This window comes from Cricetulus griseus, chromosome 6 (genome assembly GCF_003668045.3).
Source record: "Cricetulus griseus strain 17A/GY chromosome 6, alternate assembly CriGri-PICRH-1.0, whole genome shotgun sequence".
NCBI classification, from domain to species: domain Eukaryota; kingdom Metazoa; phylum Chordata; class Mammalia; order Rodentia; family Cricetidae; genus Cricetulus; species Cricetulus griseus.
In genome coordinates, this window is record NC_048599.1 from 106,895,748 (window position 1) to 106,917,283 (window position 21,536).

The 21,536-nt window shown below is 41.5% G+C and overlaps 1 protein-coding gene across 1 annotated transcript in view; it reads left to right on the forward strand.

The window, feature by feature from the left end:
* Stk39 (serine/threonine kinase 39) overlaps positions 1–21,536 on the forward strand; it is a 269,282-nt gene that overhangs the window by 160,495 nt on the left and 87,251 nt on the right. Inside the window, exons 11-14 of the mRNA XM_027420256.2 lie at positions 4,694–4,816; positions 4,902–4,931; positions 9,739–9,801; positions 12,372–12,439. Of these exons, the coding sequence (XP_027276057.1) occupies positions 4,694–4,816; positions 4,902–4,931; positions 9,739–9,801; positions 12,372–12,439 (284 nt within the window). The remainder of the gene's footprint in view (positions 1–4,693; positions 4,817–4,901; positions 4,932–9,738; positions 9,802–12,371; positions 12,440–21,536) is intronic.

Sequence of the window (21,536 nt, forward strand, 5' to 3'; positions counted from 1 at the left end):
GTGACCCATCAGAGGCCTGGAGACGGGTTAGTATTTTGTACAATAGGAAAGCAATGTCCACGTTGAAGGGGACAGTGGCAGTACATTGGTAGTTGAGGTAAGCGTTGCAAAATGCAACATTTGATAGACTTACCTGTGAGGAAATATTAATTAGATTAATAATTTCACCTTTCAGGTCTTGGGTGTTTATTGTGAGGCAGGGAAGCTTTAGGAGACAATTCCCTGTGACCCTTGTGATGGACATGGTGAGTGTTGCAGTGAGGGAAAAATCTGAGGTGTTAATGCAGACAACACTGAGGAAGTGTCAGAATGAGGCTGAGGTTCTGAAGTTGAACTTTGAGGAATTACTAAGATATTCATATCCAGCCATGTACTTGGAAATCAACACTAAGACATGCTATCCTCTACAGCTCTCCTTCAGTGTGTGTGGGGAAAGCTGTGGGAAAGGCTGGTGGACTCACAGTCACATTGTTTTGTGACAGGATATAGTGGGGAGGGGCAGCCATGCTTATAGTAAAGATAGAGAACAGAGAGCAGACACAGACATGAGAGGATAAACGATGGAGCACAAACACCAGGAGCACAGGACTGAGAGAGTTTTCGGTAAAAGAATGGGTGTGGTCATTGCATACGAGATGGCTGAGAGTTGGATGTACAGGCTGAGCCAGCCTTTCTGTGTGAGGGATGAGGAAGTACAAGCAGTGAGAGTCAGCTTCAGGTCCTGTGTGATGGCAGTCTGGAGAGGACAGAGATGGAGGGGCCCAGGAGCCCAGGCAGGACAGAGATGTTGGGAGACAGTGTTCACACCGGGTGGATGCCAGGGTTTGAGCCCTAGAGACAGTCAAATGCTTACTGCTAAATCCCTACCAAGTCTCATTTTGTTTGTTAATTTTTGATAACTTAGAAGGCTTTTTGTTTGCTTGGCAGTGCCTCAAGTATGTTAAAAACAGCAATTAATTAGAATCGGCTTTAATTCTTGTTAGTAGAATGATTAAAAATAGAAATGTGCCTTGTATTGCTTTCTGCATTTCGGGGGAGCTTGGGCAGACTGAGGTGGCTAGTCCTCTATGACTCTGGTCCAGGGTAGAGTCGGGCACATAGCATGTCTACAGGGGAAGGGAAGCTGCATGTGGGCTTCTAGTAATGGGGGAATCATTCCAAGGAGCTCCCAGGACCCAGGGTCTGTAGAGTTGTGGCAGTGGGAGATGTTGACAGTAGTTGGTAGGCGGCTGGGCATGTGGCTGGACACACATTCTTCCTTTGCTCAGGAGTCTGCTAGAGACATATACATCCACTTCTGCGGTCAGATGCCATACATTAGAGGTCCCTCTGTTGGCTCCCCGGTGGATTCCTTCTCCTTCCTGATCTGGAATCAGGCACGATGTGCAAAACTCATACTTAGAGAGGCTGTCACTCCATGGGAACCATGAGAGCACTGTGGCCACTTGTCCTACCAGCCTGCCCTCTTCTTCCCCTGGCTGCTGTGCTCCAGATTTGCCATGGACACCTGCCCAGTGACCACTAGAACTGACCAACAATCAACACTGTTCTTTGTCAGTCTCTCCCTCCTCCCCCCAACCCTAACCCTAGTGGGAAATTGGAGCTTTGGTTCCTTTCTGTAGTGGATTATGGTAATTGTAAGGGAGATGAAAATGAAAGTCCCCCCCTCCTCCACACCCCATCTTTACTTTCCAAAGGCTTTCCATATTCCTAAGTCAGAAAGCCACCTGTAAAACTATGTGATGCCTAGGTACCTTGTGTCTGTGAGGTAAAAGTTCTTGTTTTGTCCTTAATAAACTCCTTCCAAGGATGTAATGGTGCAATTGATTTTTGTTCTCTTTACTAGGTGTCATTGTCACATAAACAGAACATGAGACCTGGGTTTCAAATTGTGCTGCAGTTTTATTCTTAGGAGTGAGCTAGGGACCACTATACAGACAAACTTGGGTTTTTATTCTTGAATTTGTTAAATCTACACTTTGCCTTTATAAGATTTGGAATGTTCTTTGTCCTGATTAAGTTAATGCATATACTTACTAGCTTATTCAATAGACAGTTGAACAACAAAGCCATGTCTTTCATCATCTGGGGCAATAATCCTGGGCATTTTATTTTATCGTTTTCATTTCAGCAGATAAGACTAAGACAGAAGCAGCCAGGGTTCTGCAGGAAAACCAGAATGGAGGTGATGGGCATCTTAGTCTTTGCAGTTGGCTTCTGCTTGTAGAACAGAAAGTGACAGATCTTATGAAGGCAGCAGCAGGGATAAGGCATGGTCCTTGTTTCAGAGCCTGAGTCTGTGCAGTTTCCAGGGGGAAGGAGGTTCCTTTTGTCTAATTTTTTAAAGAATACTAAATTTGTCAATGATCCCTGGTTTCTACAGTATTTCATAAAGGTGGTTTTTGTTTGTTTGGTTTTTGGTTTTTCAAGACAGGGTTTGTCTGTGACTTTGGAGCCTGTCCTGGAAATAGCTCTGTAGACCAGGCTGGTCTTGAACTCACAGAGATACACCTGCCTCGGCCTCCAGAGTGCTGGGATTTAAAGGCGAGCACCACCACTGCCCGGCTTTATTTTGTTTTTGTTTTGGACCATGATTTTACTTGTTTTCTCACTTGTTAGTTGAAAATCCGTTTTATAATTGTTAAAGCTCTAAGTTCTTTCTTTTAAATGTAGTCATTAGCAAGTGCCCCTCATCATGCTTAGTGTTGCCAAGAAAATTAATGGTATTATGTATGTCAATGGAGAATTATCTCCTCTTCCCTTCCCCATTTCTTGGTAGTTTGGAAATGAGCAATCTGTTCTAAAAATCCTTAAGTGCATATCATCGTTTATTTCTGTAGTGCATTGCCAGCATCTATAAGAGCCATTAAAATCACTAACATGATAATAGGTTTTGTGCAGCAATTTAAAATCCAAGTAGGGGAAAACACCTTTGCTGAGCATGGAGTGTCTCACTGAGGATCTCAAAGGTGATCTTTTTCTTTTGGAGAGACAAAAATGACTTCATCTTTTAAAAGTTAATTGCAATCATGGGTAACTTTTTAGTCCTTTTAAATATTCTCTGTTAGAGTGTGAATACTTTAGGACAGGCAGTCAGAGGTACTTTCAGAGATTACATGTGATAATCTCAAATCCAGGTCATCCATCCCCCTGTGTATGTGCTGTTTATGTTTTCATGTTTATATGACATGCATAATTCTTAAGTTTAAAGTGTTCAGTGGTTCCTTTGGAGTTTAACGACATGCCTGTGATATGGCTAAATGTTTTCTGTTGTAGAATAATAGTCTTCATTACATCATAGGTACATGCATGTGTATGCATGTGTTTGTGTGCATGTATGTGTAGAAGCTAGAAAATAATCATGGGTGTCATTTCTTATATGATGCCTGCTTTTTTTTTTTTTTTTTTTTTTTTAAGATAGGATCTCTTTCTGGCCTGGAACTACCCATATAGGCTAGGCTGGCTTGCCAGTGAGCGCTGGTTATTGAATTTAGGTCTTTGTGATCACAAGGCAAGCACTGTGACCCATCTATCTCCCAGCCTCATAAAGCTTCTTTCTGAGTTCAGTGACATTGGGAGACAATGAGTGTCTGAGGCTTTCTTTCTTCCTACGATTTATTTTTTGTCCTGATGGGTGTTTGTTCTTGGGTCACTTTGTGGGCCTTCATAACACTTACAAAATGAAGGGGCTGAACACATGGTCTCTGAGGTCCTTTTCCATTTGAAATTCCTCTGAACGAGTGAATCACCTGCTGTTGTGTTCACATGTAACACTGCTTTGCTAAATTACATCTCAAATTACTATAGTCAGCAGCTCTTTCTCCATTGTCGTCTCCTTTTGAAATCTTTTCCTTACCAAACATAGTACATTTGGAAAGCATGCCCTGTGGATTATACCATACACTGACACCCTGCACCCCCAAATGCAATAAGGGAGGAAGCCTGATTATAATCTAAGCCATGGCCAGGCTGAGGATGAAGAGGCTATGTTCCGTCATCTCACAAGTTTCAGATGTGAGGAGTGTTAGTGATAGTCTGATGCTGTTTCGTTTTGCTCAGGTAGGTGGAACAGAATTCTGGGAATACAAGGATGATGTCAGGATCTGGAAAAGAGCAAGGTGGCAATGGAAGGGGATTTGCTATGTGGATGTAGGTTTTAGATTGTTGATGCTCGGGCCCAGTGTGGTTCATCAGGCACCCAAATTTCTCCGCCTTCACTCAGCCAGCAGTGAAGTGAATTGGTGCTTGGGTGCATTTCCTTAGGCAGTTTTGAAACTTGGCTCATGACTGTGTGTGTGTGTGTGTGTGTGTGTGTGTGTGTGTGTGTGAGAGAGAGAGAGAGAGAGAGAGAGAGAGAGAGAGAGAGAGAGAGATAACTAATAAAATTTCTAAGTAAAAGCAAAAACTCCAGTCTATATTTAATGGTTCACATGTATGGTATTCTTAAAAATGTTTTGTTCTATATGTGATACTAATAATGTGTTTCAAGAATACAATATTTCTGGAAGGATGTTGAAAGTGGGAGTCTACAGACTGTATGGTCTTTGGGAGCGTTAACTTCAAGTTATCCATGGATTGATCATCACTTAGGTTAGTTTTCTGAGTCTCATGCAAGTGCCGTATGACCCAGGTAGCAGCACCAGTGGGTATTGCGCATGTCCAACCAGTGAAGATGTGGTTTGTCTTGACTCAGGTAAGGCGAGTTCCTGGGTCAAGCGGTCACCTCCATAAAACTGAAGATGGAGATTGGGAGTGGAGCGACGACGAGATGGATGAGAAGAGCGAGGAAGGGAAGGCAGCTGCCTCTCAAGAGAAGGTAAATGGCCTTGGCCACCACACCAGTCTGCATTGTGCTGCTGTAGTATGTCATGTATGCTAATGGACGTATAATTGTTTTGCAGTCACGAAGAGTAAAAGAAGAAAACCCAGAGGTGAGGAATGACTATTATGTATGTATGTTTGGGGTGTATTTGCATATTTATCTATTCACTACTTAATTCTCCATTGTGGCATCAGAGTCTGATCCATTTGGGAGACAGTTCCCAAAATCTCATGGAGTAGGAGAGAAGGGAAGGCACATAGGAATCATTGGTCCTACTTCTGTCTGAGTCACTGTGACAAATTAATTTACTCCCTGAGACTCTGCTCTCCCCAGTGGGGTGATGGTGATGCTTCTGAGGTAGCCAAGAAGACAGGAAGAGTCACATGGCAAGCACTCAGTGGTAACTTTGGCCCTTACAGGAAGAAAATTATTTCTAATTTGTACTGTTACACTATTAAAAAATAATGAAAGCATATAGGTAAAATTTGCCTTGTTTTTAATTCATGAAAAGAAAAAGCAGACTTTGAGTGGTAGAAACTCCAGGTTGAATGACTCTTGACTTTTAAATGTGCTGGGTGACTTAAGTAAGCTGGGGAAACACTCTTAATGACTTCTCTGAGAACTGGTCATCTTTTTACTAAAATCATGTTTTACTTGCTTCCTCCATCTGATTAACTATCCTAATATCTAATGAGGACTATAGCATGCTAATACTCGTAGAGGAAATTTGAGAATATTTAAATAGCCCCCAGTGTTTCAAAGACTCAGTAAATAATATGTACCTTGATAACCCTCGTTACAAAACAGGAAAACTTGGACCTAGAATTGATACCCATCCAACCTTCTTTTTTGGTTTGCACACAATTCCTTTTGGTTAAGTCAAGTACATGTTACATCGGGTTTGACGTGGCAGTTGCTAACTGCACTTTTAGCAAACCCGTAGCAGATCCACAAGGCACTCTGTCCCCTGGCCTTTTTGAACACTCTGCTCTCTTCATGTCATGGAGGAAGGTTCCTGCTGTCATTTCTCACCCCACAATGTTGGGTCTCCTTCAGATCCCGCCTTCTCTCCTGTGTGTTCTATGAACTACTCTACTTCTTATAACATCGACATCCCTCAAGGATGTTGTTCTCTGCTATAGAAACAGTGGTGGAGCATCTAAAATGGGACATACGTTACATGGGGGGAGGGTTAGAACAATCTTAGCCGGCTATAATGAACTCTACCCTCTCTTGCTCACTTTCCCATTGTGACCAGAGAAAAGCACAAAGTTCAGATTTTTTTTTTCATTTGCATCTAAGACTATCTCTAACTGAAAGCCTGAGTTCTGCTTAGGTGTAGAACAAGTGAAGATGCTTCAAGCACCATCTTTGACTCAAAAAGTGTTGCAGCTCAGTCATCTTTGACTAGGAACCCAGGGCAGTATTTTATTTATATGATTGTCCTCTTTGCATTCTGAATATACTGTACATGCTTATTGGTAATATGAGTATCTAGGGAAAAAACAGAAAACAGCTATGAATTGGCTATAATATTTGTGCAGTCAGAATGGGCATAAAAGATCACAAGACGTTATGTAGTTGAAGTGAAGCTGAGCGAAAGCAGCGTTGGCACTACCGTGCCAAAGACAGAGTGCGATGTGGCATTCTGTGAGTGCCTTGCTTGTGAGAGGCTGCACGCCATCCTCAGCAGGCCAAGGTCGCACATGCAGATATCCCAGACCTGCTGGGCAAGGCCGGAGTAGCTGTTCGTCAGTGGGTTACTGAGGGAAGAGGTGGCTCTTGGGCTGCATTTGGTCGTTCTGCTTTGGAGAGGATTTCCAGTGTGGACCTTTAAACTTTTAGAGTTAGCACTAGTTAGCTTGAAACTCATAGCCCAGCACTTTGAAAAATTGGCCCAGTTTCTTAAAAATATGATATTCTGGGAAACTTACCCACTAGTAATTAATAATTTGGAGCAAATGGATAATCACCCTCTCTTATCATCTCGTTTGACTTGGAGACAGAAGCCCACGGGGACTCAAGTTCATTAACAACAATACTAATATTAGAACCAGAGTGAATTAATTGATCAAAAACTGAACCCATACCTCATGTCTGCACGGAACTGTGTTAGGCACCATGGGATTTATGCACAGAGAGAAGACTCCAGCTTCCTAGGGAGCTTTTCATCTTTGGGGAAAACTGCTGAGAAAGCCTGGGCAAGGACTAGCTTCTTAGGGAGTGGTTCCCAGCTCATGAGTCTTACCTAAAATTTCCAGCTATTATTGTATTGTATTATTATACATTAATGATTTTTCTTTTGAGAAGTGGTTTGGAATTTCTTTTTGTCAGACTCTGAAGTGAGCACTTGCTACATGTTTTTGTCACTTTTGCATCTCTCTCTTAATTTTCTATGTGAAAAGTGAAGCTGACTTTCTCTTTAGATCTAGCCTCCCTTTGGTTTTGTTTAGCTGAGGAAGACATATTCACCAAGGCCATTGCTTAAACAGATCCTTTTAAAAGCCACACATTAGTTAGCTGATAGGAAAAGACCTGCTGCCTTGCCTCCAATCAGAGCAGACAAAACCTTGGAAAACATTCAAGTGATTCTTAGGTTCAGCCCATAGGGTTGAGCTTGGTAGCTTAAGGTTAGGTCTGGGCAACTCAGATTTTCAAAAGCTTCTCATGTGATTCTGATTTGTGGCTAGAATCTAGACTACTGACTAGAAAAACCTCAGAAGTCACTCTGAATCCACATGGGCAGAATGGTATCCAAGAAGGTTCTGGGTCTATGTTCCTGAAGCTTCTGCTTTGATATCTGCCTGCCTGGAATTAAGAAATAAATAAGAGAAGGAGACATTTCACCAATCATCTGAAAACTTGTCTTTGCCTTGGGCTAAGCAGACCCAATAGGAAGGATGGTGAAGGGTCTTGTTACCTGGTGTCTAGTCTAAGATAACTAGGACAGCCCAGCTTTGCTGGCTCTGTGATCTTACTCCCAGCAGAGCAGCTTTTCATTGTGGACTTAGATCGAATTAATTTTTTACCAAATTTAACTAGAGATTAAACACAATGTGAAGATTAAATGTATTTCTATTGCTTGGTGGCTTTTAAAACTGCCATTAGCTCTTAAAACTGTTCTGATAAAAGGTGTTTCTCTGATGCTTGGCAGCTCTTGGACGTGCTTATTTATACCTCTGTGTAAAGGCAGAGAAAGGCCGATGGCTTCCTGAGTATGTTATGCTGAGCCCTGTCTGTCACAGACTATGCAGCCTTGGTGTCCAGCTGCTGTGGTTTAGTACAGATGACTGCCCTTCAGAGTACTTGTGACCAAGGTTACATGTGTGATTAGAAATCACTGTGCTTCCAAACATTCCTTACTGTTTTATAATAATTTCCCTTTTGTAGAAATGCTGCAAAGATGGCAGACTCCTCATGCAGTTTTTCTCTGTGTCATTTCTCACATAATCTAGATATATTTATTAGAACTCACAAATATTTATTAGATATATTTATTAGAACATTCTGCTATTTTATTGTCAGCTAAGCTTCAGAATTCCCTGGGATTTCACTAATTTGACCACTAATGTCCTCTTCCTGCTCTATGGGCATGCAATCTAGCATAACACATTTGCTATGGTGTATTTAAAATAGAAAAAGAACAGGTAAAGCCCAGCTCTGTCAGAAGGTGGGAAGTAGTCGATGCCTCCTTTGGTTTTTTTCTTTTGTTTTATAATTGTTTTTGTTTTGTTTTAGCTCTGAAGTATTTACCTCTCTTCCTTCCTTCTGTGCTTCTCTTCTTCCTCCTCCCTCCTCCTCCTCTTCCTCCTTCTTTTTTTCTTTTTTTTTTCAGGCAGGGTTTCTTTGTATAGCAGCCCTAGCTGTCCTGGAAGTCATTCTGTAGACCAGGCTGGCCTTGAATTCACAGAGATCTGCCTGATTGTGCTTCCAAAGTGCTGGGTAAAGGCATGTGCCACCACCACCCGGCAATTAATTGTTTTTCTTAGAGTCACTTTTTCAACAACATGTTGTTAAAGAACTTTTCAAACATACAGCAACATTAAAACACTTCATAGTGACATACCTATCATCATATTTTGGCTGTTACTAAGGTTGCTTTTTCACATATGTGTTCTATTCATCCAGTTTGCCCCGTTTAACTATTCCATGCATTTCAAAGTAAATGAGAGGCATTCATTAATGAACTTCAGTGCAAGTGAAGTCATTTTTGAATGTGCACAGAGAGCAAGAAGTTCACTGTCTTCCATTTTAGACCAAGTTCACTGCCAAGATTTCTGATGATTTTAGTGTTGGTGACAAAATCCCACTCATTCATTTTCATTGCTGTTTCTCCTTGAGTGTGGTGGGTTTTGTTGGTGTTGTTGACTGTCTCTTAAGTTTATGCTCCGGGGTAGAGTTCACAAATGTAGAGCTTGAGGCAGAAATACCTTGGGACCAGAATAGAAATCTTGAGTGAAAAGTTTCACTCTTGCATTTCTTTTAGGGAAACGGTTTTGTGGTTGTTTTTCACTACACTTAACTCTTACTTGTTTTTACAAAGGTGAGAAATCATTCAAAGTAATGATGTACAAGGCAGGTTTTGCTGACTCTTCATATGCTTTCATTAAGGTCCCCTTAATGTTAGATGAAATGGTACTGCAAGATCAAGCTGCTCTTTTAAAGCATGCTCTTTCTCATAAACCTGTGGGTCGTCCCAGATCTTATTAAAGACATAGATTCTCTCCCTTCTCCATGAGATTCTGAATGTCAGAACAAGTGGGGCCCTGGAGTATAAAGGTGGCCAGCAGCATACTTTGCCAGATGTTGTGGCTTAAAGTCTTAGAAGTATCATCTCCGATTATGAAGATACAGTGTCCCAATGACTGACATCTCCCTCTGGCTTCCTTTTGTCATAATGTCAGTTTTCTTAACAGATTTCAGTAAACGCTGGTGGCATCCATGAGCAAATACAGTCCCTCTCCGTGCATGACTCTCAGGTGGGTTCTTCTGCCAAGCATTTCTATTTGAGATGTTTTGTAGATAGCTGCATAGAGAAACTCAGGAAATGTCATTATTTATTCTTCTCTCATATATTATATCCTTATTGCAGTTTTTCCTCCCTGCACTCCTTCCACTCCCTCCACCCCAACCACCCCTTCCCCAGATCCACTCCTCCTCTATTTCCCTTCAGAAAAGAGCAGGCCTCCCAGGGTTATCAACTGAACATGGCTAGTTACAGTAACAAGTTATAGAGTAAGACTAGGCACAGACCCTCATATCAAGGCTGAATGAGAAACAGGAGAAATCAGACAGGTGGGAAATGGAGAGTGAGTACTGGAAGAGACGACTGGAATTGGGGGGAACTTGGGGGTTAATGTGCAGTGGAGATTTCCTGGAATCTGTGAGGGTGACCCTAGTGAAGATTACTAGTAATGGCGGATGCAGAGCTTGAACCTGCCATCTTCTGTAACCAGGCAAGGCTGCCAGAGGTGGGACTGGGACATCAAGCCAGCCATAAAACCTTTTACCTATAATTTGTCCTTCTTGCAAAATGTGCTGGGGTAATAGTGGCCCAGAATTTCTGGGAATGACCAACCAATGACTAGTCCAACTTAAGGCCCATTCCATGAGAGGGAACCCACCTCTGACACTATCTGGATAGCCCAGAGACTCACCCCATCCCCAAAAAGGCCAGTGAAATGAGTCCTAATGTTATTCCTCTATATTCATAGGTCAGTGCCTAGCCCAGTAGTCCTTAGAGAGGCTTCATTCATCAACTGATGGGAGCAGATGCAGAGACCCACAGCCAAATATTAGACAAAACTCAAGAGTTTTAGACAGATAAACACTTCAAGATGGTGTTCCCAAATCCAGGGCTTAGAAACAACAACAGAATCCATCCTTTTTAAGTTGATATGAAGAAAGAGAACATCACTACTGTCAACCACCTTTTGCAAGGCATTCAGCCCTAACTAATGGACTGTTGAGAAGGAATAGATTACCCAGGTGCCTCTGAAAATCACTGGTACTGTGGGCTAGAAGCAAAGGGAAGAAGAGGACTCTTAAGTCTGTTAAACTCTAGCTACCAATACCGTGGTTAATTGATTCTTTCCTCCCTTGCTTCTGATTGGATTTCTCTAGCCTCTCTTGGTGATTCTTTTATCGTTGAATTTTATGGGCCAATTCATCTCTACAACTTGTCTTATTAAAATAATAGTTCAGTGACTGTGCAGTGCATGTATAATGTATACTTATAACCGGTTTATGACAGGAGGGCCTGTGCTGTGATTGTGTTGGGCGGTGAAGCTATCCAGGGAAGGACATAGACACAGAGCCCCGAATAGGCCCATGTGTTTTGTTATCTAATGGTATTCTGATTATACATCTCTGTATTTTACCTAACCTGCTTCTGAGGTCTGCTAGCTAGCCCTTGTCTTTTATAGCTGCAGAAAGGCATCCAGGGGGTAAGTGGTTCGCACAAGGCCATGCAGCTGCTCAGAGGCAGAAGCAGGGTTCAGTTTCGATCTTGACAGTCTACCATCCAACTCAGTGAAAGACCCTGAGGTGAACCATAGGGGTTAGCCTCATTGTAAAAAATGAATTAGGAAGAAGTATGGGAAAGCTAAGGTAGTAAACAGGAAAAGGGGACAGTATTGATTAACATTTTATAATTTATGACTCGCTTTTACATCTCTTATTTTCCCAGCAACCCTTTGGGACAGGTGACTTACCTAGTTTGTAAATGGAGCAATGGGCTCCGAGAATTACTTGCCCAGGGTTGCACAGCAGGTTACCAGCAGAGCCAAGCTGCACTTGAAATCTTTCCTTTTTCCTGCCTTTTCTTTTTCAACAAAAGAGGTCTGATCAAGCCCAGGCATTCATAGGAATAATGTGTGTCACAGACATCCATGATGATGATCTGTATCAAGATGATAAGTGAGAAGTACAGTGAGAATGAATGTGGATTAATCTGTGTTCACCTCTGATGCTTACATTTAATGTACCTAAGTCATCCCAGCCGCCCCCCCCCCACCAGGTATAGTCTGGGGATAGAACCCAACACCTTATCCATGTTAGGCAAGTTTAGCTCTTGCTTTTTTGACACAGGTTCTTGCTATGTAGCATAAGCTGTGTGTGCTTAAACTTGCAGTTCTCCTGCTTCCATGGCCTGTATGCAGGAATTACAAGTGTCACAACCAACCCCTACAAGGTTCCTTAGCTTTGTGCATCTCCACTGTCCAGTGGATGTTGGTCCTTTGCTCTGGACCAACAGAGTGCCACTTTAGGTGGATGGCCATAATTTGGAGTAGCTGCAGCAAAAATTTCACTCATAGAATTCATCTTGTGACTGAGGCTGTCTGTATAGAGCATCGGCACCCACAGTCGTGACATTAATTAAGAAGCTTTCTGACCCTCTGCAAAAGGTGTTGTGCAACCAAAGACCTGCTGGGATAAGCACTGATTTTGAACTTTCCAGAAAGAGCTATAGGAATCAAGAGATTCTATGATTTTATTCATCCTTTTCCCAAGAAAGCTTAAAACACTGTCTGTTGTTTTGTTTTCAAAGGGCCAACCCAATGCTAATGAAGACTACAGAGAAGGGCCTTGCGCAGTCAACCTTGTTTTGAGACTAAGGTAAATAAATAACTTTATTCCTTATTTTGCATCATTTGTTTTTCCTACAGTACAGTATTATGACCTCCTCCTTTAACTTTTCATAATATTAGGATAAAATGAAATTGTTAACTTACATAATTTTCCCAAACAACAATATATGCCATATTCCTGAAACTAATTACATTCCTTCCTTTCATTGCTTGCAAAATGATTAATAAGAGAAACACCATTTGAGAGCAGCTGTAGGCTCTATATACCCTTCATTACATTTTTCCCCTTGCCTTTTCTTTCTTTATTGCTTTTTTCTTTCTTTTATTTCCTTTTTAACAATGTAAGATCACAGTAAGAGATTTTTAATGAGTTTCTTTCACACTCCAGCAGTCAGTTTCTGACAGAAATAAACCATGCTTGTACTACAAGTTGCCTGTTCAGAACATTTTTCAGTGGCAGGTTTGATCAGCCACTGTGGAAAAATGACAGATATATTTTGAAAGCACTTTCATTCTTGTAGGGAATGGATACAAATATGGCGCCTGACAGTCCATAGGCTGGTGAATGAAAGCTGTTTCTATTTTAAGACTCTTTTAAACTTAAAGGTCTGTCTTTGCAGATGTTCTTTGTTAAAGATGCAGTGTCTCAGGAGAAAGGAAAATTGGCTGAACTTAATTGCAGTCAACCCACTTTAAGGTGTTAAAAGGGCAATCATGTGTTTTCCTGAAGTTACAAGCTTAGAGCATGTGTGGTTAATGCACATGTTCACAGTTGTGGTTAGGAAAATGGATGTATAGTCAAGGTCAATGTTGGTTTCCAACTCATAGAGTTAGCGTAGTCTGCCGGAAGGGCTATTGTGATCACCATTCCTTCTTAATGTGTTTCCACATACCTTCCAGGGGACTCCACAGCAGTATTTGGTGACATTTAGAGTGGACTTTCTAGCCAAGGAGTAAAACTAATTCAACACAATAGCTTTAAGGAATCTGTACAATTAATGGCTTTGGCAATTGCCAAAGAATGAAGTAGACCATTTGTGTTTTTGCCTTTGGAACCACAGTAGAGATTTAAATATTCAAATTCCATCCATTGTTTATCTAGTTTCCCGAAAGAAAAACCTACGTCAAGTGAAAAGAAAGGAAGGGGATGTTGGCATATATATTATTGAGGGTATTGCACTGAATGGTTTTATGTCACCTTGACACAAGCTAAAGTCATCTAAGAGGAGGAAACCTCAATTAAGAAAATGCTGCCATAAGATTAGGCTGTAGGCATGCATGTAGGCCATTTTCTTAGTGATTGGGCATCCCAGCCCATTGTGCCACACCTGGGCTGGTGGTCCTGGCTTCTATGAAAAGCAGACTGAGCAAGCCATTAAGCAACATTCCTCCATGGTCTCTGGATCAGAGTCTGCCTCTAGGATCCTGCCTGCTTGAGTTCCTTGTCCTGACGATCTTCATTAGTGAACAGCAGTTTGGAAGCATAAGCTAAATAAACCGTTTCCTCTGTAAGTTGCTTTGGTCGTGATGCTCCATCACAGCAATAGTAATCCTCACTAAGACAAGTGTACTAGTTTTCTATTGCTGTGAAAATCTTAACCAAACAGTGATGTGAACAGTGACCACTTACTGTTTCATCAAGTCCTAATCAGAAGCGCAGGGCCAGCTTTGCTGGGTTCTCCCTTGTCTTATAAGACTGAACCCGAGGCACTCTGTCCATTGGGGCAAGGTCTTCTTCATATCAAGGGGAGAAGGTTAGGAAGTAGACGACAAACTTTAGGAAAGAGAACTGTTAGGAACCTTCTAGAGCTCTGCAATCCCTAGAAGATCTCCCCAAATCAGGTCACATTAGAATGTAGATATCCTAGTTCAAAAGTTAAGAATCAAGCCTTGGGGCCGAGTGAGTGGTACTGGCAAGGGTTCTGTTCAGGAAGTATTGATAACCATTTCTAAAAGTGCCTGGAAAACCAGTGTGGGCAGAGTCATGGCAGGGTATAAGGTCAGAGTTAGCGTGGATGCCCAGGCATGTAGCCTGTGTAGCTTCTGGAGAAGATTTTTGCCTTCATTGTTACAGGATCAGGCAGGCTGTGAGCAGGAGTGTGAGGAGCTAAACTTTAAAACGAGCACGGCTGCTACCTTCTGGAGAGTATATTTAGCATCTTTACAGTTATATGCTATGCAGATATTATTTTCGGGGCCCTGTCAATTTGGTATTGTGTGTGATTCTTCTGTATGTGTGGATATTGTGGTAGTTTGAATGAAAATTGCCCCCATAGGTTTACAGTGCCGAGTGGCACTATTAAGAGGTGTAGCATTGTTGGAGTAGGCGTGGCCTTGCTGGGGGAAGTGTGCCACTGGGGGTGGGCTTTGAGGTTTCAGATGCTCAAGCCAGGCCCAGTGCTGCTGTCTCTTCCTGCTGCCTGCTGATCCAGATGTAGAACTCCCAGCTCTCCCTCCTGCTTCATGGCTGCCTGTGTGCTACCATGCTTCCCATCATGATGATAATGGGCTATACCTCTGAAATGTAAGCCAGCCCCAGTGAAATGCTTTCATATATAAGAGTTGCTGTGGTCACGGTGTCTCTTCACAGCAGGTGAAGGCAGGTGTGCAGCTGCTTAATCTTGGAAAGTTTTCTTCTGTGATCTTGTCGAAGAGCTATTGTGTGCCATTGACCTGCGATTCTTTGCATTCGTCTGAACCTACAATTAGAAGATTTTTTGTTTGTTTGTTTGTTTGTTTGTTTCCTGGTGCCCCATAGTTCTCGAATGTGATTAAAATAGAAAGAGTTAACATTTCCGAGGACTTGTAGGAGCTCGGTATGGTGGCTTCAGCCTGTAGTCCTAGCAGTAAGGTGACTGAAGAAGGGGGATTGCCACAAGTTTGAGGCTAGCCTAGGATATAAGGCCGGGGCTTGTCTCAAAATCCAATACCCAAACTTTCACAGTGATTCTAAGAGTGACAGCTTTGGAGAGACTGTTGAATAAGTAAACATTGCCATTGAGTGCTTGTATGTGAAAGATGGCCTTTGGGATCCCTTCTCACATCAACTTCTCCCAGAGACCCAACCTCTTGCAAGTTATTTGAGAATCAAAACGTGCCATTCAGTGTTGGTCCCTGCCATGCAGTTTCTTCACACCCACTTTCCATTTGAAGTCTTCTCTAGAACCTCAGTATTACCCTTTGGTCCAGATAACTATATCCTGAACTATCGTGGGTGATAGGAAGGGGGGGACGGCTGTTCTTAAATGTTTATCAGAAGAAAAAAAAAATGTCATGCTACATTCATTCAGCCTCATGGCCATGTCTCATAGCTTCCAATTTGTGTGTATGCACTTCTACGTGTACACATATTATGGTGGTTTGAATAGGAAGGGCCCCCCCCCCCCCCCCCCGCATAGACTCACATGTCTGAATGCTTGGCCTGTAGGGAGTGGTGCTATTAGGATGTAAGCCTTGTTGGAGTAGGTGTGGTCTTGTTGGAGGAAGTGTGTCATTGTGGGATCAGGCCTTGTCGTCTCATGTTCAAGCTTCACCCATTGTGGTACAGAGTGTCCTTCTGTTCCTTGTGGATCGAGATGTAGAACTCTCAGCTACCTCTCCAGCATCATGTCTGCCCGCACGCTGCCCAGGCTTTCCACCATGATGATAGACTACACCTCTGAAATTGTAAGCCAGCCCCAATTAAATGTTTTTCTTTGTAAGTGTTGCTGTGGTTATGGTTTCTCCTCACAGCAATAGAAACCCTAACTAAGACACACATATATGAATATATACATTTGCCCTGAATCATTGGCCTACATGGTATGTTGGTATCAGCAAATTTGCTTACAATCATTGTTCCCTGAGGTTATGTGGCACGGCATGTGTTTCCACGAACTAGTGGGTGGGCGACTTAAGTTCAAGCCAGCCTTTCATCAATCCTTAACTAGAACAATGTGAGTGGCTGATTGCTCTACCTTTTATAAGGTCACTCTGACTTTTTTGGTAAAAAATTTTATAGACTTGTTAGGAACATGCCTTCCTTCCTCATTGTACACTTGTGTACCCATCAGCCTCCTCTCCTTGCTCTGAAAAGATCCACATTGAACACCTGTATAGCCAATAGTCTCGTCCAGCTTCTCCTGAAAAGGTCCTCTCCATTCTGAGGGTAGGAAATTGGGAAATCTTTTACTTTCAAAATGATGCATTCTACAAGAAAAGACAGGTGCATTGTGGGTCTTGGTAGTGTCCGTCTCTTTTATTCATTCACTTGTTCTCATAGACAAAAGACCAAGGAGACAAAAGCATAATTTTCAATTGGAAAAAAACATAATTAGCTTTTAAAACTGATGCACTTACACATGAGATTGAGAAAATAGACTTAAACCTTTGGTCTCTGTGTCAAATGTTGGACTTGGGTAAAATGTAGATTTTTCCCCCTGTATGTACATTACCGGTACTATTTTCTTCATACCCTATATAATTAGGTTATATGTAACATAAGATAAAATATGTATCATAGAGTAAGTGGTCAGAAAGTGTTCTTGGATGTACTTCAAGAGGAAGTTTCCAACTGTGTTAACTTGTGTTTCACATGCTGTCAGGACATGGTTATAACTTTTTTTTTTTTTTTTGGATTGAGTCAAATAACAATGTACAGATATTTTGCCATTAGTGTACTTCTACTTAAATAAAAATATGGGCCCGAAGAGGTGGCTCTGTGATTAAAAGTACTTGCTGCTCTTCAAAACCACCCAGTTTGGCTCCCAGCATGCACATTGGTCAGCTCTCAACCACCAATCCAGCTCCCGGTGATCTGACAGCCTATCGTCATCTCCACAGGCACACCCCACCCCCACACAAATAAAATTGTATAAACCTTTCACAAGTAGTCATGGGGGCTGGAGATATGGTTCAGCACTTAAGAGCATCAGGCACTCTTCTAGAGGACCTGGGTTCAAGAACCAGCATGAGCATGGTTGCTCAGAACTCTGTTTACCTCCAGTCCTTGGGGATCTGATGCCTTGTTCTGGGCTCGGAGGGTACTGTACACATGTGCAACAGCTATATGTGCAGGCAAAGCACCCATACACATAAAATAAAAATAAAGGAGACAATTAGCCGGGCGTTGGTGGTGCATGCCTTTAATCCTAGCACTCGGGAGGCAGAGGCAGGCAGATCTCTGTGAGTTTGAAGCCAGCCTGATCTACATAGTGAGTTCCAGGACTCCAAAGCAATACAGAGAAATCTTGTCTCGAAAAAGAAAAAAAATAAATAAAATTAAAGGAGACAATTACATATGATTGCATACTTGACATAAAGTAGAATCAAGTCACTGATTTGGAAAATGGTAAGTTTATCAGTTGTGTTAATATGTCCATTCTTTTGTGTTCACTGCTGTTCACACATTGTCAGCTCTGCCGTGTAGATTGCATTTTAAGTTTTGCAGAAGTCAACTAGAGCAATTGGTGTATGTAGATTCTCTAACATGATAGAACCCATTAATTTGACCACAGTGGTTTCAGCTTGTTGTAATGCAGCATTGTCATCAGATCCTGATGGTCCAGCCAAGGTCCCAGCTGAATATACTAGCTTCCTGTTTGTGGGGGAAGGAAGTCTCTGGATTAGAATACTAACTTAACAGAAACTCTAAAGTATAGCAAATCATTACCTTTTTGACTTAATGTTTTAATCTTCCCACTAAAAGGCACACTGTAGGGAACACACTTAGAAAATTATGATTTTGTAACAAATGCTAATTTGTTAGAAAGTGTTGGCCACTGTGTTAGCATGAGTACACCAGAATTCTATTCTCATCGTGTCATTGTTCAGGAGTAATTAGTTAGTTTTCCAGCTGGTGAAATAGGGTTAATTGCATAATTCTCCAGTCAGATGGCCAGGAGCCTTGATTAATTCCCCCCTCCCCAGAGGTTAAATACTATGGGCGTTGAGCTTGGTTATGCAAAGCATTTTACTGCATGCCCTCTGCCCCCCTCTTCAACAAACCTCTTATTTACTGCCTTATTTGTGCAAGGCTTTGTTGAAAAGACAAAGATGAATAAGACAAGGTTTCTCCTCGCCAAGAGGTCTCCTCCTAGGCAGAGAGATCGGATTCTGCACAAATGACTCTAATGCAAGGTAGAAAGTGATAAACGCAACAGAAGACAGATGAAAAGGAGAGCGATGAGTAGTTAGGAGTAGGCAAGAGCCTTTTTGTCTGGATGTTATCTTTGGTTTGCTTGTTCCCATAGTAACCGGTGTTTATGCTTTTCAGTAGCTCCATTCTGAGCAGAGTAATAGGAAGGAGGCATCTAGGGGCAGTGTCAGGCTGCTGGCCTCCGTAAGTGACTTGCAGTCTGTCATTATTTCTGACAAGACTACTTTTACTTTTCAATAAAGTGATAATATGTTATTTTGTAGGTGACAAATTATTAAAAATGCAGTTCTCCAATATGAAATATATTTGCCATTATACTTAACTTTAGATGTTCTTGTTCAGATATTTTCTTTTCTTTGAGAATCTGAGAAATTGCTGTATGTTTGCTTATCAATAGTGGCATCCTACTAAATGACCAAGTGGCCACTGTGTGCCAGATACTAGGATAAGCTTGCTTTATGCTTTGTCTTGCTTAATCACCATTAATCATCATACTGTTAAAATATCACTACTGGTGCTGACTTTGATAGGTAAGAGTGTGAGACTCAAAGTCCTGTAGTAATTTTCCAGCACTGTAAAGCCTTTAAGCCAGTGGTTCTCAACCTTCTTAATGCTGAGACCCTTTAATATAGTTGTGCTGATCCCTCCCAACCATAACGTCATTTCATTTGCCTCTGTTACGAATCATAATGTAAATATCTGACATGCAGGATATATGACCTGATGTGATATCTAATATGTGACCCCTGTGGGGGGTCAAGACCCACAGGTTGAGAACTGCTGCTTTAAGCAGAAATGGTCTTGGTCTGCCCTCTCCTGAACACATCAGTTTTTATTCTTCTCCACTTGACCGTTTGGCCCCATTTTATTCAGTTCTGTCTTGCATGCATTTATTGAGAAATGAATATACAGTAGGACTGCTAAACCTTCCATCTCCTCATTAACACTCTCTGTGAATATGCTTTTAACAATGTTTCCTGATAAACTCATCATTAATGTTGTGACAGTAATACCTGAAAATATTTTCCTTGGGGATGTTAAAGGTGATGATTGAAATGTCAGTGAGCGTGTGTGGTGTTAGGTAATCCCAAAAGCATGCCCCATCACTTGCCTAATTTAATTTTTCCTCTCGATCTACACTTGCTACCAACAGAAGCTTTTAGGTGCATTTCCTGTGGTCCTGAAGCTACTGTTCTTAGACTGTCAGGCATCTGGGTCTTATGCTAATCCAGTGTCTTGGTGATGTGATATGGAGATACGTAAATATATACGATGCAAGGTAGTATAGGATGTCATGTTTTGCATATACAAATTTCACCTGCCAGTAAACATAATAAATGAAGAACTGTTTAATATTCAGAAAGATTTGGTAAGGTAAAGAGAGCAAAATAGAAGATTAAAATTGATTGTGAGCTGCCAATTTAAAACTATGTATGTGTGTATGTATGTGTATATATATTTATATTTGATCCAGAAGACTTTGAGTGCAAGTATTATTAGCAATAAACAAAGTATATACTTTTAAAAACAGTTACTGTTATTTTCAAGCCATATATGGTCAGCTTAGAAAGTTAGACAGTTAAAGTGAATGACAACAAAAGGAATAAGTGTCAGGCAGTGTGGCTCAGGTGTGACACACTTGCTTAGCATGCGTGAGGCCTTTAGTTTATTCCATAATACCATAAAAAGAAGAAAAATAAAATCACTCATACTATGTCATCCAGTGATAAAAAGAAATATTGTCTAAATACATGTTTATGCAAGGTTTACATTTCAAAAATACTATTACATAAGCATTTTATTTTACATAAAACAACATATGTTGGATGGCCAGTTTTGTAATATGCCTCAGATTCATTTTATATTGATGATTTTACATCTGGACACTCATTTCAATGATTTTTTTTTGTTTTATTTGAATGTGTCAAGACTTATATTACTTAAAAATATATGCTGTGGAACTGTAGTACATTTGCCATCCATGAGACCCTGGGTGCAATTCCTGACACAGTGGAGGCAGGCAATATTTGTTACTTGAAGTTGAGTTTTTGGTATCACAGCATATAAAAGCATGCTGTGTGGGTGCTGGAGAGAGAACTTAGTCCATAAAGTGAATGCATGCTATATTATCATGAGAACCAGCACCTACCCACATAAATTCCTTATTGTAGTATTGAATGTGTCATCTAAGCCCTAGGGAAACAAAGACAGTGAGATCCCTGGTGCTCTCTAGCCAGTCATCCTAGTTTCAATAGGCGAGCCCCAGGGACCAGTAAGAGAACCTGTCTCAAGCAAAATAAAACAAAACAAAAACTCTGGAGGAACAACATGTTGACAGTTGTCCTCCACATGTATACATACACAAGTGCACACACACACATACACACTGCATATACATTATGTATTTCATTTTGCTTATATTGTGCACGAGTAACGCCTGAGGAAACAACAGTCCCATTTGCACTGAAGTTTTCTTCACTTAAATGTTCCTCGATTGTGTGGAGTTTGTAGATAGATAACAGAGTAGCAGTATAGGAGGCAGAGCACATGGGGTTCTTGAGGAGCTGGCTGTAGCTCAGCGGAATTTGAGGGTGCCAGCATCCCCATAGCAGCAGACATCATTTCATAGCTGAGTCCTGCAGCAGGGTCTAACTAAAGGGCGGACACTGTCAAACTTCAGGAATAGATGATCCCTCCTCATGGCCTGCTCACCCGAAGCTGCACACACATTGGGGTTCATCCTGAAACTGTGCTTTGAGGAATCATCTTTTAATTGATTCTTCCTGGGTTTCATATCATGCATCCTGATCCCATCCCTCAAAGCACCCTGGGAGATAGGATCTGACATGCAGGACTTGATAGCAAGAAGAGTAGGAAATGAGTTCTTAGAACTTTATATATTGCCCAGCACGTGACAGACTGTTAAGGAAGAGATTTCACTAACTTTTTGTATCGTGATGACTCACAGGGTTGTTTATATGTACAGTTC